General features: G+C 43.3%; 1 protein-coding gene across 7 annotated transcripts in view; it reads right to left on the reverse strand.

Annotated features, from left to right (window-relative positions):
- LNX1 (ligand of numb-protein X 1) overlaps positions 1-16,499 on the reverse strand; it is a 190,863-nt gene that overhangs the window by 19,331 nt on the left and 155,033 nt on the right. For all 7 annotated transcript variants that reach the window (XM_070791430.1, XM_019962749.2, XM_019962748.2 and 4 more), the window contains 2 exons: positions 14,447-14,649; positions 11,709-12,080 (listed from right to left, as the gene is read on the reverse strand). In XM_070791430.1, the coding sequence (XP_070647531.1) occupies positions 11,709-12,080; positions 14,447-14,649 (575 nt within the window). The remainder of the gene's footprint in view (positions 1-11,708; positions 12,081-14,446; positions 14,650-16,499) is intronic.

The raw sequence follows: 16,499 nt of genomic DNA on the forward strand, positions 1-16,499 counted from the left end.
GGCCTACCTGCCCTCTTCCTTCACTGGCACGGTTCTCAGACCATGGACAAGTCAGGTCATGAAAAGAGGCCACGGAAAGTCCATGTTCTTCTCCATGAGCTCAGACAATGGGAGTGGAGTTGTTCACTTCCTGCCTCTCTGCCTCTTCTTTCCCGTGGCCTGAAAGTCACTCTCAGGAACTAGGATCTTGTTTTAAAATCTTAAGCAATGAGAACGCCACCAATGAAATCAGATCCCTACAGTTGCCTAGCCCAAACTTTGTGGCTTTACATTCTTCTATTAATATCTCAGGACTCTTTAGAAACGTAGGTGTCATCAGCTGGGTGGTTATAATATAGATGAATGTTTAAAAACAGCTGCTAAAGTACAGTGCCTGTTGTAAACATCATGGTGGATGGTGGGCCAGCATGATTCATTTCACATACATGTAGAAAACCCTACAAAGAAAGTTTAAGTCCTTTACTTCCTCTCCTTCATATCAAGCTTGATCATCACTTCTGTTGCTCTGCCCAGTCATCACTTACAGAGTTGTCTCCCCTGCTCATTTGCCTATCTCGAATTCCCTGATGTTTCTCATCATATATAAAGCTTGTGTCAGACCAGGATAAAAATAACAAGCCCAGGAAACAACAGCGAAGTAAGCTGACATGAAGAACTATGGTACTAGCCAACTAAACTCAATTCTTGGAAGAGGATTTTGTAATAGCTTTTTCTTTATACTGTAAGCCCCACTTATCCAAATGAGGTTATCTCTGGGAACTTTTTGAAGCAAAAGTCACTAAAAGATAAGAAGTGGCAAACATTCAAGTCAAAACTTCAGCTGCTGAGTCCAAATATGCTCTTTATCTTCAGGGAAACTCCAACGTTTTGAAAGATCTCAGTGGTAGGTTTGTATCTAGGCCCACGTGCTGTGCCGTGTTCAATTTGGACTAGCAGCAGCTGCAGGCCTAAGCACCTAATAAGAACTGAGAGAATCAGAGACAGATTGAATCAACTCGCTAGGCAATATCCCAAATGCCAAGGAGTAGCCTGTAAGAGCTATTTAATTCACATTTTCCAGCATGAATTTCTCACTGGATTTTCAAATGCTGGCTCTGGCAGAAATAACACTCCAATAAATAACCCTGGTATCAATTTACTTGGAAATAAATTCCCTGCAAGGCTAGATCCCGGGCTCTTACCAGCCACCTTATAAATTGCTCTCAGAGAGATGCTATTTGATGCTCTTTCTTTCCAAGTATTTGAAGTTGAAGGTGGAAAATGGGCTAATGTGTTTATCCTGGCTTTAACTCTCAGGAGCAGCTGGATTTAGGGCTGAGAAATAGCCCTTAGCACCAGATAGCCTTTCTTTCCACTGGTTGAATGTAGTGTGAATGTGGGATGAGTATGAGAAGGAGGGGGGGAATCATAGAAAGACTGAATGAAGGAGGGAATGGCAAGAACTCGCTTATTTCATACCCACATAATCTGTGCCAGGAGGAAGGGGGGCAGCAGACCTGTTGTTTAACTCTCAAAAGAAGAGGGGGCCCCACTTCTTTCTGGCATATCTTGGGATGCTGTAATTTGGGCAAAAGAACTGTTTAACAATAGCAACTGAAGTAACAGACCAAGCTAGAGGTAATTTTCCTCTCCTCTCTTCTCTCCCTTAAACATTCTAAATTTCAATCCAGACAAATTCTGGACATATAGGTTACAAGCTGCACAGTCTGACTGCAGTACCATATTTTTTCTATTCTAAGCACCCAAGCCTTAAATTCCTCTTCTCCCTTCCTTGTTTAAGGGGAAGGGATTCTAATGGCCTCCACCTTCTCCCCTGTGGACCTCCACTTGCTGGCAGGCCTCTCTACAAACATTCTGTCCCTGCGGTTGACAGGTGTCTGCTAGACTAGCCTCTAAGAGCCTCGGGGACAAGGCTTCTGCCCTCAGGGGGTTGTCCTACTTCAGGAAAAGTCTGAAGCAGATGCCAAGGAGACATGAGTAACACACATAAAAGCCTCCTGAAGTGGGACCAATTACTCCTAGCTGAAAAAACAGGACAAATCTCATATTCAGAGAAAACCAGAAGGTTAAAACTGAATAGCATTTCTCATGGAAAAGCTTGTTTGCTTTTGTTTCATTTAATGATTTCTCTGCTCTTTTGAGATTTGACTCAAAGCTGCCAATCATTTTTATATGATGAGAGTAAGCAGAGGTCACAAATGACAAGCATAGTCCAGCAGCCTCACTTATATTTAGCCCATTTTAAAATAATACAATGCCATCCCTCATAGCTGGAAGGAAGAAGAGTCTGAGAGTGCTACACTGATGTTTTCCAGGGCGAGCATCTTCCTTTGTGTTCAGCTTGGAAATGGCTCTTTTCTCTACAAAACCCACTGCAGTTGATTGTCAGGATGCAACAAGGACCAGGCATTTCAGAGTAGAGAAGTGGAAATCAAAGATGCCACTGCACCAGAGGCCAGGACAGATGTTCTGCAGAGCTGTGCCCTGGAGCAGAGTAGGACTCTGTACTGACCCACTGTGTCATGGTCTATATGGAGGCTAGTTAGGGCAGAGCAAGAGTTGATAGACTACCTGTACTTCAAAGTGTGGTGACCAAGCCAAATTCTCTACCTATTCATGTCCAAAACACTGGAGTTAGACCAAATGCACACTAGCATTTGCTGCTTTATATGTGTGTGTGTGTGTGTATACACATATATACACACACATGTATATATATATATATATATATATATATTTATACATAAACACATATATTTAAGCATACATGTGTGCATGCATGCATGCTAAGTCGCTTCAGTCTTGTTTGACTCTTTGTGACCTATAGACTGTAGGTTGCCAGACTCCTCTGTCCATGGGATTCTCCAGGCAAGAATACTGGAGTGGGTTGCCATGCCCTCCTCCAGGAGATCTTCCCGACCCAGGGATCAAATCTGCATCTCCTATGACTCCTGCATTGCAGTAGATTCTTCACCGCTGCACCAGGGAAGCCCATATTTTAGCATATGTATATATATGCTTAAGTAAAACATTTTGTAAACTGTAATTTGTGTGGGTTTGGTCATTGCATTGACATATTAGCTTCAAAAAATCTCAAGTTAGGAGTTACCACACTCCTGCCCCCTCAGTGCTGCAGAGTATCATTCTATACAAAAGCCTGACACAGGGGACTCTGAACTGACTGATGGGCAGCCTGCTTCAGTTCCCCTCCAACTCCTTGCCGTGTTGTAACCCAGTGTGTGCTTCAGTGCATCCAATGACAGTGAAGTCACGGTGTCCCACGGTGGTGCAGGCCATTTTTAGACAGCACTAATTAGCAAGTTAGCCCTTAGGTTGAGTTTAAATTTGTCTTTCTCTTGCTTGCCCATTGGTTCTAGCCATGTCCTCTCAGGCAACCCCAATCAATTCCCATGTGACAAGCCTATTTGAAAATAACTCTCATGGCCCTCCCTTAGCTCCTCTCATTTCCAGGTCAAGGATTTCTAGTTTCTTTCATATTTAACAAGTCACCTCAAAAACATGAACTCTGAACTCACTCTGATAAAGTTGAGTTGGGTGTGTGTATGAGAATTAGACCTAGAAGATATATCCTGGTCTGACCAGCAGAATAAAGTGTTTTTGGATGGACCAGCTGCACCCAGTACTTTATTTATGGAGTTCCCATTTTGTCAATTCACATATGCATAAAGACTGTCTCTGTTCCATGGGGCCAAGACCTCCATAGGTGTCTGTCTTGGTTATTGCTGCTTAATTGAAAGATGACAGGGAGGTTCCCAAGATGCTGCTGTGAACACATCACAGCAGTGCAGCCTGCCTCTGAGATCACGTGTGGCACACAGACCACACACAGCCATGCAGGCAATAGGAGGCATCCGAACAGGGTTACCCCTGATATGCTAGCAAAGTAACAAAGTTGTCAGCTGTTCCTGCTGACAGAGCAACATACTGCACAGTGAGGTACAGAAACAAAGTCCTTGCCCAAAGGTTCTGCCAGTGAGCAAGAGAAGAGCTGAGAAACAGAAACATGTCTCCCTACAAGGAAACCCTCCTACACTGTTGCTGGGGATGTAAACTGGTGCAGCCACTATGGAAAACAGTACTGCAGTTCCTCAAAAAACTAAAAATAGAGCTACCTATTACTTTGCCAACAAAGGTTCGTCTAGTCAAGGCTATGGTTTTTCCAGTGGTCATGTATGGATGTGAGAGTTGGACTGTGAAGAAAGCTGAACACCAAAGAATTGATGCTTTTGAACTGTGGTGTTGGAGAAGACTCTTGAGAGTCCCTTGGACTGCAAGGAGATCCAACCAGTCCATCGTAAAGGAGATCAGCCCTGGGTGTTCATTGGAAGGACTGATGCTAAAGCTGAAACTCCAATACTTTGGCTGCCTCATGCGAAGAGTTGACTCATTGGAAAAGACTGATGCTGGGAGGGATTGGGGGCAGGAGGAGAAGGAGATGACAGAGGATGAGATGGCTGGATGGCATCACCGACTCAATGGACATAAGTTTGAGTAAACTCCAGAAGTTGGTGATGGACAGGGAGGCGTGGCATGCTGCAATTCATGGGGTCGCAAAGAGTCAGACATGACTGAGCAACTGAACTGAACTGATGATCCAGTAGTCCTACTCCTGGACTTATATCCAGACAAAACTATAATTCAAAAGATACATGCCTGCCTGTGTTCATAACCGCACTATTCACAACAGCCAAGACATGGAAGCAACCTAAGGGTCCACTGACAAGATGAATGGATAAAGAGGATGTTATGTATATACAGTGGAATATTACTTGGCCATAAAAATTGAAAAAGACCATTTGTAGCAACATGGATGCACTAGAGATGATCATACTAAGTGAAGTCAGACAGAGAAAGACAAATATCACATGATATCATTTACATGTGGAGTCTCAAATGACACAAATAAACTTATCTAAGAAACAGAGACAGACTCAGAAAACACACCTGCGGTTGCCAAGGGATGGGTTTGGAAGTTTGGAATCACTTTACTATATAGCAGGAATTAAAACTGCATTGCACATTAACCATGCTTGAATAAAAAAGTTAAAAGAAATCTCTCTCACTGGGCAGTAAGTTGGGGGCTCCAGAATTACAACTCCAGGTTGAGCTAATGGGGCAATGTTAATTGCTGGTCTCTATAAAATGAGCTTGGTGAAGGCAAATCCGGTATGTCAACTAATTCACCATTGAGACTTTAGCTCCTGGCACAGTCTAAAGAGAATTGTGAATGTCTTTTAGACAGGCAGCAGCCAACTTGAGCTAAGGGTGACCAGAGTTGGGCCAAGAAGAAAGGAAATTAAGGAGGCTTTGAGGAAAAGTGATGAATAGGACCTTAGGGTTTGATGAGGGTAGAAAAGGAGATTTGAGACAGCAATTTGATCTATTTTTCCCACTAGACTTTAGCTGCATGTACATCTTTATGTTCCCAGAAGTGTATTTTCAAGTGCTAAGAAATTAACAACGACAGTCTGACTTATACAGGGTCAAACAGATGTCAGTGACAAGGTCAAAATAAGAATTTAGGTCCTGAACCTCAGCAGAATGACCTAAGTCCTCAAACGCCATTTCTTTTATGGCAACCGGAAATTACTCTGATTGATTTCATTCCATAATAATAAAAAACAAAACAAAATCATGTGTGGAGACATGAGAGGTGGGGAAGGGTAATGAAAGTTGGGGAAGGATAGTGAAGTTTCGAGATCCCCTAATATTTGCAGTGTAGCTGAGCAGGAGATTCACTCATAAAATTCTGAGTTGAAAAACTGAACAGTTTTTCAAGTCATGCTTGAACCATGAATGCATGGAATCTGGAGCTTTGTGTTAAAAGCCATTTGGACTCTAAGAATTCAGCTCAAGAAGAATGTTTTCAAAATCTACGTACTGTTTAGTCTTATGTGCTTTAAAATGACTACCATACCACATTAAGAAAATTTGTTTAAATAAAGATTATATTAGCTGCACTAATCTGTAAAACACATATACACACACAGAACTCTTACTTCATTGGCAAATCTTACTGGCTCCAGAGGACAAAAGTTCTGCCCCTGAGCTTATGAACTGGAACCACCTATTTAGAACAAGTGTAGGTAATGTGAGTAGTCCATTATTATTAAATTTCTGAATCTGTTTAAAAGCCTATTATATCTTTCTAGAAAGTCTGAAGAACCTGGTTGTCAGTTGCTCTTTAGTGAAATAACTTCTCACTTAAACATTAATTCATGTGAAAGGGAAAGAAAATCACATAAACCTATATTAATGAGAGCTCATCTTATCACAACCTCTGCAAATGGTTTTGAATTATTTCAGCTTCTGCATCAAGTATGGTAAGTTGGCTAAGAAAAAAGGGCACAAAGGAGATACTCGAATTTAAAATCCATCATTGCTTTCTTCATTTATTAACTATATACACTTGAACTCCTAGATATATATTCATGGATTCAGAATTGCAGGTAGATGAGAGCATCTCAAAGCAGGTATAACTCTCAGCAGAAATCATTCTCACATTGAATATTGGATAGATATATGTGGAACCTTCCAGGTTTGGGATGCTGAGATGTCCCAGGGTCTGAAATCTCTGGCCATATTTCTTTGTTCTATTATTTTAGGTATGACACCAGACAGTTGTCCCTTTCATGCAGAGATTCTAGTCATGGTGCTCAAAAAGCTACAATTGACAACAGAGAAAAATAAAGTTGTACTAGTTTCTAAATAAGTCAAGTGCCCCATATTTGAAGCTTCCATCTCCACTGGGTTTCTCTCCAAGAGGCATTCGACTTTCAGCCTAACTCTAGGGTCTGGTACTTAGGGCTTCTGCTGAGTAAGCCAATGTTAGAGCTCTACATATGTAAAGTTGGTCAAATTCAAAACAGTTGTGGCTTCTCTGTAATAACTTTTCCCTGAAATAATGTAGAAAAAGGTAGAATGTGTGGGACTGTGGGCGAAAACATGACCAAAAGGGCATGTTGTCTGGGAATTTCTTTGCAAGACAAACATGATTCATGGAGTGGACACACCAGGCCAATGCAGCCAAGGATTGGTTGGAAATTTGACTCTCAACTTTTGAAGGGCATTTGGTTTAATCCCCCCAGCTGGGTGTGTGTTACAAGTATCTCATGAATAAAATCCACACTTGAGGTCGCTTAACTGAGTTTGCTCAGCATTCTACTTTTTCCATTTCTAACTCATATGGCCCAATTTTTTTTCCCCCTTCTTCTTCCCCTGCCTACAAAGCACATTGGCTTTGTTTGGTAAGCAGAAGAATCTTTTAGGAAATCCCACTGTTAAGCAAGATTTTATTTCATAAGTTAACATTCTCAGGGAAAAAATTTTTTCCTCTTCTGTTACTAATCTACAAAAGTAGAATGCCATGTGTAATCAAGATTTTTCCAAGTGACATGAGTAAGGGAGTTTTTCTTTTGTCTATTGTGAAGGATAGTTGGCAGGTAATCTCTAGACTGTGAGCTGCACAAACTGACCTGCAGAGGGAGTTGACAAGCATTAACAGGGAAAAAACTGATGATCACCCAAGAGTCTGCTTTTTAAAGAGAAAAGGCATGCTGAGAGTGCAGTTTCTTAATAAAGAAAAAAAGCAGGGCTCTTAATTTTCCATGGATTAATATTTTCATAAACAATGTCTATTTCCTGTTCTCACCCATTGGCACATACAGGCTAGACTGCCTGCTCAGTGCTGACTTGACTGTATTTGGGGAGAGATGGGAATGTAGTTTAAGCTCTACGAGGCCAGGACTGTGTCAGTCTTGTTCACCGTTGTCCTACACACCTCTTGACATTTAGAAGGTGCTCAACCAATAATAACTGAACAAATTCAAGGGGACAAAAAGACTTCTACTTTGGGGGAAAATAATGTAAAAGTGGATTTGGTGCTTTTTCTTCAGTAAACGGTTTGACAAAAAATATCCCTATGAGATGAAATTAATGTGTGAATTATATAGCAAACTCCAGGAGATAGTGAAGGAGAGGGAAGCCTGGTGTGCTGCAGTTCATGAGATTGCAAAGGTTTGGACACAACTTAGCCACTGAACAACAACATAACCTGCTAAATTTATTCATTCAAATATTTATTGAGTGTCTCTTACTGCCAGACATTTCTCTAATTGCTTGAGGTAGAATACTGTACTATATACTATGCTAGATTGGCAGGTATTAATCAAATAATTTGTTAGCAGAACATAAGATTAGAGGATATAGAATTGAGGGGAAGGATGCAACTTCACTTTCACTTTTCACTTTCATGCACTGGAGAAGGAAATGGCAACCCACTCCAGTGTTCTTGCCTGGAGAATCCCAGGGACGGGGGAGCCTGGTGGGCTGCCGTCTATGGGGTCGCACAAAGTCAGACATGACTGAAGCGACTTAGCAGCAGCAGCAGATGCTACTTTAAGCAGGATGATCAGTGAGGGTGTCTCTGAGGTAACATTTGAAGAGAGACCTGAGTGAAATGCAGGAGTATACAGATATCTGGAAGAGTCTTTCAGAGGGTCAGCAAGATCATCAGCCTTGGGTTGAGAAAGTTCCTAAAATGCTTGAGGAGTAGCAATAGCAAGAAGGCAATGTTAAGAAGAGCATGGTTAAACAAGGCGGAGAATACCAGAAATCCTCCCATTTGCTTAAGATATGAGGTTGGAGAGACTACTAAAGACCAGATTACATGGCTCTGCTGGCCACTGTAAGGATTTGGTATTTGAATCTAAGTGTCTTAGGAAGCACTGGATGGCTGAGGGCAGGAAAGTGATATAGTGGGATTAACTCTGTAAAGTGGTCATTCTAAATGCTGTATGAGAGTGGAGATGGAAGCAAGGAGACCAGTTAAGAAGTTCTTGCAGCAGCCCAGACTAAAGGTGATGGCAGCCTGGCTGATGGAAGCCATGGAGGTGGTGAGATATATTACAGGCAAGGGATATGGAAGAGAGTCAAGACACTTTTTGCTCTAAGTAACTGAGTAAATGACGTTGTCATTTCTAGAGTTAAGGAAAGACTGAGGGGAAGAGCAGGTTTGGCAAGGGGTGGAGAGTGGAGAGGCCAAGGTTTCACTTTTGAATATTAAATTGGAGATGCCTTTCAGACATTCACATAGAGATACCAAGTAGGCAATTGGCCACGTAAGTGTGGTGTTCAGAAAAGTCGGGACTGGGCATGTGAACTTGGGAATGGATGACATAAACTCCAGAAGGAAATGCCTTTTGTAACTCTGGTTTGTTCTTCATCCGCTCCACAGGGCCTGACCTCAGGCCCCTTAGGGCAGATGGGCATCCACCAGATTGAGAATGACCTTGGAACTGAGACACCATCAAAAGCCCCAGATCAGGGGCCAAAGCCCCATGCAGCCTTCCTGTCCTATGGATAGAAGAAGCAGGGGAAGTCCCCTTGCACCCTCTGCCTCAGGCTTTCCACATCTAAAATGACAATAATTTCATCCACTACATGGTTCTCCTCAAAAAAAAAAAAAAAAAACACAGAGATAAGATACTACACACATGATAGTGAAAAGAGTCGCCAACACCTGGAGGAACTCCGTTGGTTTGTTTTGTACTGAGATGATCAAGTCCTTGAGGGGAGGCTCTGTCTTCTGACTGTCATCCTCTGTGGAACTTTGATACAAGGTCCATTCAACTACTGCTGCTGACTCTCTATCTATACTTGAAGAATGAATACTTCTTCATTCTAAGCCACCAAGGGGAAGCTGACATGATGTATGGATAACCGCAAACACATCTTAAGGCCTCCATTCCTGTCCCTCTCCTATGAGCTTTCCACTGCCTCTAAGGAGATCTTTCTAGAAAATCACATCACTTTCTTTCTTAAACCCTTCCAACGATACCTCATGGCCTTAGAGGTAAAGTCTGAACTTCTTAGCATGACTTATTAAACTCTAAATGATCTGGCCCTTCCCTACCACTACTGCCTTATCTACTGTTGCTTTTAAAATTGAATACCACACTCCAGGTGTTAACCATTTCCCTACCTGGCTTTTGGGGAAACATTCTTTTGTGTTGTATCTCCTTAGAATGACCCTCCCTGCCTCAGCCACCTAGAGAACCCCTTCTGATCCCTCAAAACCCCAGTTCAAGATTTTCCTTCTCTGTGAAGAATTTCTAGACCCCACTAAGTAAAGTGAAAAATATTACTTTTTTCACACAACCAAGAATTTAAAAATGCCATTTGCAGCAATATGGATGGACCTAGAGATTATCATACTAAGTGAGGTCAGACAGAAAAATACAAATATCATATGATTTTGCTAATATGTAGAATCTAAAAAAAGATATTAATGAACTTATTTACAAAACAAATAAATCCACTGACTTATTGTTACCAAAGGAGAGGGGAGGGATAAATTAAGAGTTTGGGATTAACATATATAACCACTATATATATATAAATATATATATAATATAAATATTATAAAATATTATAAAATAAATATAAATATATATATAAATATATATATAAATCACAAGGACCTACTGTACAGCACAGGGAACTATACTCAATATTTTGTAATAACCTGTAAGGGAAAAGAATCTGAAAAAGAATAGATTTTATACATATATAAAATATATAGGTACGCATGCAGTCCATGGGGTCGTAAAGAGTTGGACATGATTGAGTGACTGAACTGAACATGTACATATATACATGTAAAACTGAATCATTTTGCTGTACACCTGAAACTAACACAACATTGTAAATCTACTATACTTCAATTTAAAAAGAAAACCAACAACAAAAACTCAAGGTCATCCAGCTGAAGTTAATAAGATGCATGCTGGGGCTTGGTGGCATCATGCCTGTCAGGAGCATGAACTAGTTTGAACCAATGTCAGGCTGTCATGAGCTCTATTTGCCTGAGTAATAATAATTTATACGCCTCTCTTACAGAGGGCTTCCTTAGGCTAATATTTGAGTTCCCATGGGCTTTTGAAGGGGGCTGGACTTAGCCATGGAGAGGGGCTCAACTTTAGCCAATCCTACCATGGTTTCTGGTCCACAAGATCACTGAAGGGCACATGGCCCAGCTTCTATGTGGATGTTCTCAGAGTGTATTTGCGTGACCCCAAGCCCTGGGTGTTCTTTGGAAGGAATGATGTTAAAGCTGAAACTCCAGCACTTTGGCCACCTCATGCAGGGAGTTGACTCATTGGAAAAGACTCTGATGCTGGGAGGGATTGGGGGCAGGAGGAGAAGGGGACGACACAGGATGAGATGGCTGGATGGCATCACTGACTCGATGGACGTGAGTCTGAGTGAACTCCGGGAGTTGGTGATGGACAGGGAGGCCTGGTGTGCTGCAATTCATGGGGTCGCAAAGAGTCAGACATGACTGAGCGACTGAACTGAACTGAACTGAACTGAAGGTCTGTGACTACCATACTGGGTACAAGGATGATGCAACCCTGCTGACCCTGAGTGATCTTAACCTGGTGAGGCTGCAACAGAGCCCAATGTGTCTACCTGCAGTTAGACTGGATGGCTGGCAACAGAATGCCCATGACCCTGAGACGTCATTTGCTGGAGCAATGTTCTTACCTGGCCCTTCACTCTTGACTCTGAAAAGGAGGCACTGTGCGTTACCCGGGGTAGAGACAGGGTAGGTGGATCAAGATGATGAGCATTCCTGCTCATGCTGGCAGTTTCTGACCAGGATCTTGTAAGCCTCTGTGACCTACCTGAATCAGATGAGCTGCGCTTTCTGGGCTGCCGTACCGAAGGTCATGCCCGTTGATGGCTAACACACGGTCATTCTCCTCCAGCTGGCCGTGTCTGTCTGCCACGCCACCGTCCAGCACGTTGAAAATAAACACCCCAGGTTCATCCATCTTGCGCACCAGTTTTATTCCAAGCTGTTCCTCCGGGCTGCTTTTGTTGAGGATCACGTGGAAACTGTCATCCCGGGGCCCGTAGGTATCCAGGGGCTGTCCGTCTGTCCTGCTCCGGAACTTCCGCTCCCGGAGCACGGTCAACCGCAGCACCTGGCATGGCTGCCGCAGGAGGCGCAGGGCGTAGTTGTGCCGGACATTGCTGATGTCCATCCCGTTGACCTAGAGGAAGGCGACCTCGAATCTGGAGCCACCGAACCATCAGCTCCACCTGCCACAATCCTGCCTAAAAGGCCCTGCCTACAGACCCCCCAAGGACCTTCCTAAAAGACCACCTGCTCTGTCCCCTTCTTCTCTGTCCAAATGCCCAAATACCCCATCTTTCAATAGGACTTGTAACCCAGCTTTCCTCCACTGTTACCTGCACACCTTTTCAACTCTCTGTCTCAGCAGACAGAATCTTTTCTCAGCCCTGTCCTTACATAGGCCCTCAAGTTTATTTAGACAGTCCTAACCCTCATTTCTGTTGCTTGCTAAACTTGTTTTTTGGCTGAGGGAGGAAGGAAAAGGAAGAAAAAGTGGGAGGAGGCCAAAGAAGAAAAGAAAATTTTTGATTAATGATTATGTTAAAGTGCTATTTAAATCAAACTGAGAAAAAAAAATAAAAAAAATAAATCAAACTGAGTTGACATTTTCTTTCCAAACATCTCCAAATGAATTTTTCTCCCTAGGTAACCTGTAGTGGAATTTCTAGGCTTCATTGGTGTGTGTGTGTGTGTGTGTGACACAGAGAATGTATGTGTACATACATGTATTTGTGTTTTGGCAAGTGTGTGAACGTGTGTGACACATGTTCTCAACAAAAGAGAAAAAAATCTCTGTACTATTTCAAATGAACTGATGTAAATGGAAGCTTCTAGGCTCTTTTACTGAAAGGCTGGGTCCCTTTATTAAACTGCTCAAATGTCCTCCAGCTCGGCCCACTCATTTGTGCCTTACTAATAATCTGTGGGACTGAGGCTGTGTGGGGCTTTCTGGTTTTAATTACTCTAGGCAGACCCAGCCTCAAGGCTTCGGCCCCCAGTGGTGATCACTGCTTGGGAAGAAAATAATTTCACAGCAGCACTGCACTGTTCTTAAGGAAGGAGGCCCCACAGAAGAGAAACAACCTTCTTGAATTTCTATGGTTTGGGAAGATTTCTTGCACTTGGCAGCCAACTGTTAGAAGAGTCGCGGAGTGAGATTTTCCCGGGCCTGCCTGCGCGTGCAATTGCACGTCCTCTGCTGCATCTCCAGGGATGCACGGAGGCTCCTTCGCGCGTGGACAAGGCTCAGAACCTTTGTTCAAGCGCAGGTGAGCTCAAAGGCCTTGCTCTGCTCTGTCACCTTATCCCATGTCCAGCTTTCCCCATCACACCCAGGCCAAGAGAAAGTCAGGGTCGCCTGCTAAACAGTCCTGGCAGTTATTTTGCTTGCAAGTGCCAGCTGAAGGCCACAAGAATCAAAATGTTTTCCTTATGCAACCCTTCCAGGCAGCATAGCTTCCATAGAACTGGAGGAAAGCCATATAGAGTGTTGCTAATTGCATGGCCAATCATCCCCTGAGGTTGACGGGCCCTGCCTCGTACTCCATCTTGGAGGCCAGTGGGAATATCAGTGTTTCTACAATAACTGCTTCAAATTCTTTCTCCTCTTATTCCAAAAAATAAGAATTTCTTTGCCAGAGAAATAGCACATAATGTGTTAGGAGCTGGCCTGTCAGCAACCCAGAAAGGATAGGATGAAACTGTCATCTGAGGGTCAGACAGGAAATATATGACCAAGGGAGGGATTCTTCCTTATCACTTTTGGCACATGTTAGACTTCTGTCTGATGAACAACTCTTCCTTTGTCCTTTCTCTTCATCTGAAAATTCTTCCCGAGCATCCTTACCCTCGCCCAAGCCACAGAGGACAGTAATGCCTAAGGCGTTCTGTTCCACCACCTGTCTCCCCTGGAATGTCTGTGGGTTGGCTGAATAGCTTAGGGATTTTTTTTTCTTTGCTGAAGGGTCATTAAGCTATAGGAAATTTACTTTAGGGGAGTATGTGAATGTGAGTGATTAGATAAAATACAAAATGTTCCAGTAATCTGTTCTAAAAACAACTTAATATGCTACAGTTTTATATTGTTTGATGTTATTGTTACTTAAAGTAGGAGAAAGGGATAGGAGAGGAAGAATGAGGAGGGAGAAGAAGGAAAAGAAGACTGAAGAGGTAGAGAAAGTTAGGGGAGGGGGAAGACAGGAGAAGAGGAAGGAGGAGAACAGAGACAAAATGATATAGAGATAGTATTTATAGAGAGAGAGAAAGAGGTCAGAAGCACAAGACAGACAGAAGGGTTAGGGACCTACTGCAAATTACTAATCTTGTATGAAGAGTCATATCAACCTAATAACTATGGAAAGTGACTGTTCCACATTTATGTTAGTGTTTTACTTATTTGTCCAACCACTCACCCATCATAACCCTAACCCATGCAGCCAATGATTTGCTCAGAAGTGACTCTTATTAAGCCCATTATCATGGCTCCACAGCCATAGTTTCTACCTTTAGGATGATGTCTCCTGGCAGGAGCCGGCCATCTCTGGCTATCACCCCATCACGATAAATGTGCTGGACAATGATATGGACCAGAGGGGTTTCACTGCCTCCCACAAGCCTAATGGAGAGGTTTTCATTGGGATCCGTTCGATTGATCTTGATGCTGGTAATTTCACCATCTGGAATCAGGTGATACAACCTTGGAAAGACTAAAATGGACAAAGACAGTGTTTATTTAAGACACCCACCAACGGCCATTTCCAACCACTTCTCTTCTTGCCAGGCTTTTGGTTCCAGCCAAACTAAACTATTCATCATTCTTTGTACATGTTTTCCATCTTCCTGCCTCTGAGCCAGCATAAGTTTCTCTGCCTGGAATGTTTTCCATCCTAGGCCTAAACCCAATTTTTCCTTCAAGGCCTGCATGAAATGATCCCTTCCAATTAAATTCTGCCCTCCTCCCTCCTCCCTCACTCTCTCTCAACTTCCTGTTTCCCACAAAGCTGTATTTCTCAGGGCACTGAGCCTTCTATTACTATTATTATTACTCATGGCCATTTCTTATACCCACCATTGGACTCTAAGATCCTTGTTTCTTAGGTATGTGCACAGACCTCTGTACACAGGAGACTTTGTCCCATGTTTATTGAGTAAAGAGGAATGAATGAACAGTCATTATGGAATGAACCACAGTTTGCTCACTTACTTACCGAGGCGAAAAAACAGAACAAACCTGTTCTGCTCTTTCTGATTATTTTGAAGGTTTCCTCCTGGGAGGCCCTGTCTTTCAGTCTCACTGAAAAGCAGGCTCTCTCCCCACCCCTGCTGTCAGGGAAGGGAAGTCAAACGGCCTAATTCACAATCAGGAACCCCCCGGGCCCAGCTGGTGGTGTCAAGGCGTTCGTCCCTGATCCGCTTGCATTGCTGAATTCAGAGCCAGAAGGAGATTCAGAGATCTAGGCTGGGGTTTCCAAACCTTACATTTTCAGTGAGGACCCTTACCCTGGGAAGTCTTTCACAGGTTACCCTGCCCCCATCCCCTGAGCCCACACACAGAAGATCATTTCAGGCTGTGCAGTTTGACAACCATCAGTTCAGTTCAGTCCAGTCGCTCAGTCGTGTCTGACTCTTTGCGACCCCATGAACTGCAGCACGCCAGGCCTCCCTGTCCATCACCAGCTCCCGGAGTCCACCCAAACCCATGTCCATTGAGTCAGTGATGCCATCCAACTATCTCATCCTCTGTCGTCTCCTTTTCCTTCTGCCCTCAATCTTTCCCAGCATCAGGGTCTTTTCCAATGAGTCAGCTCTCTGCATCAGGTGGCCAAAGTACTGGAATTTCAGCTTCAACATCAGTCCTTCCAATGAACACCCAAGACTGATCTCCTTTAGGATGGACTGGCTGGATCTCCTCTCAGTCCAAGGGACTCTCAAGAGTATTCTTCAACACCACAGTTCAAAAGCATCAATTCTTCAGTGCTCAGCTTTCTTTATAGTCCAACTCTCACATCCATACATGACCACTGGAAAAACCATAGCCTTGACTAGACAGAACTTTGTTGACAAAGTAATGTCTCTGCTTTTTAATATGCTGTCTAGGTTGGTCATAACTTTCCTTCCAAGAAGTGTCTTTTAATTTCATGGCTGCAATCACCATCTGCAGTGATTTTGGAGCCCCCCAAAATAAAGTCAGCCACAGTCAAGCCTTTATTTCACAAGTGAGGATGCGTGAGCTGGGAGAACGGAAGTGACATGAACGGCTAGAGGTGGTAGTTCAGTGGTGGCCCCCAGAACCGGGTCAGAACCTGGGGCTCTTGTTAGGCTCCCTCTTTCACAGCTGGCAACAGGCCCACAGGGGACTTGCTCTATAGACACACACTCTATTGAGCCAGCAGTACCAACTGGCGTGGTTCTCCACCTCGGTGGAATAGAAGGGTACAGGCAACACCAGCTGGCCACATAACACCTAGCATGGCAGGAGCCGCAGCTCTTCACCAGATGCTGGAGGCTCGAGTCTGGACATTGAAGATGGGGTTACTTTTGTCTCCTGTAGCTGCTG

This window comes from Bos indicus, chromosome 6 (assembly GCF_029378745.1).
Source record: "Bos indicus isolate NIAB-ARS_2022 breed Sahiwal x Tharparkar chromosome 6, NIAB-ARS_B.indTharparkar_mat_pri_1.0, whole genome shotgun sequence".
Classification (NCBI taxonomy): domain Eukaryota; kingdom Metazoa; phylum Chordata; class Mammalia; order Artiodactyla; family Bovidae; genus Bos; species Bos indicus.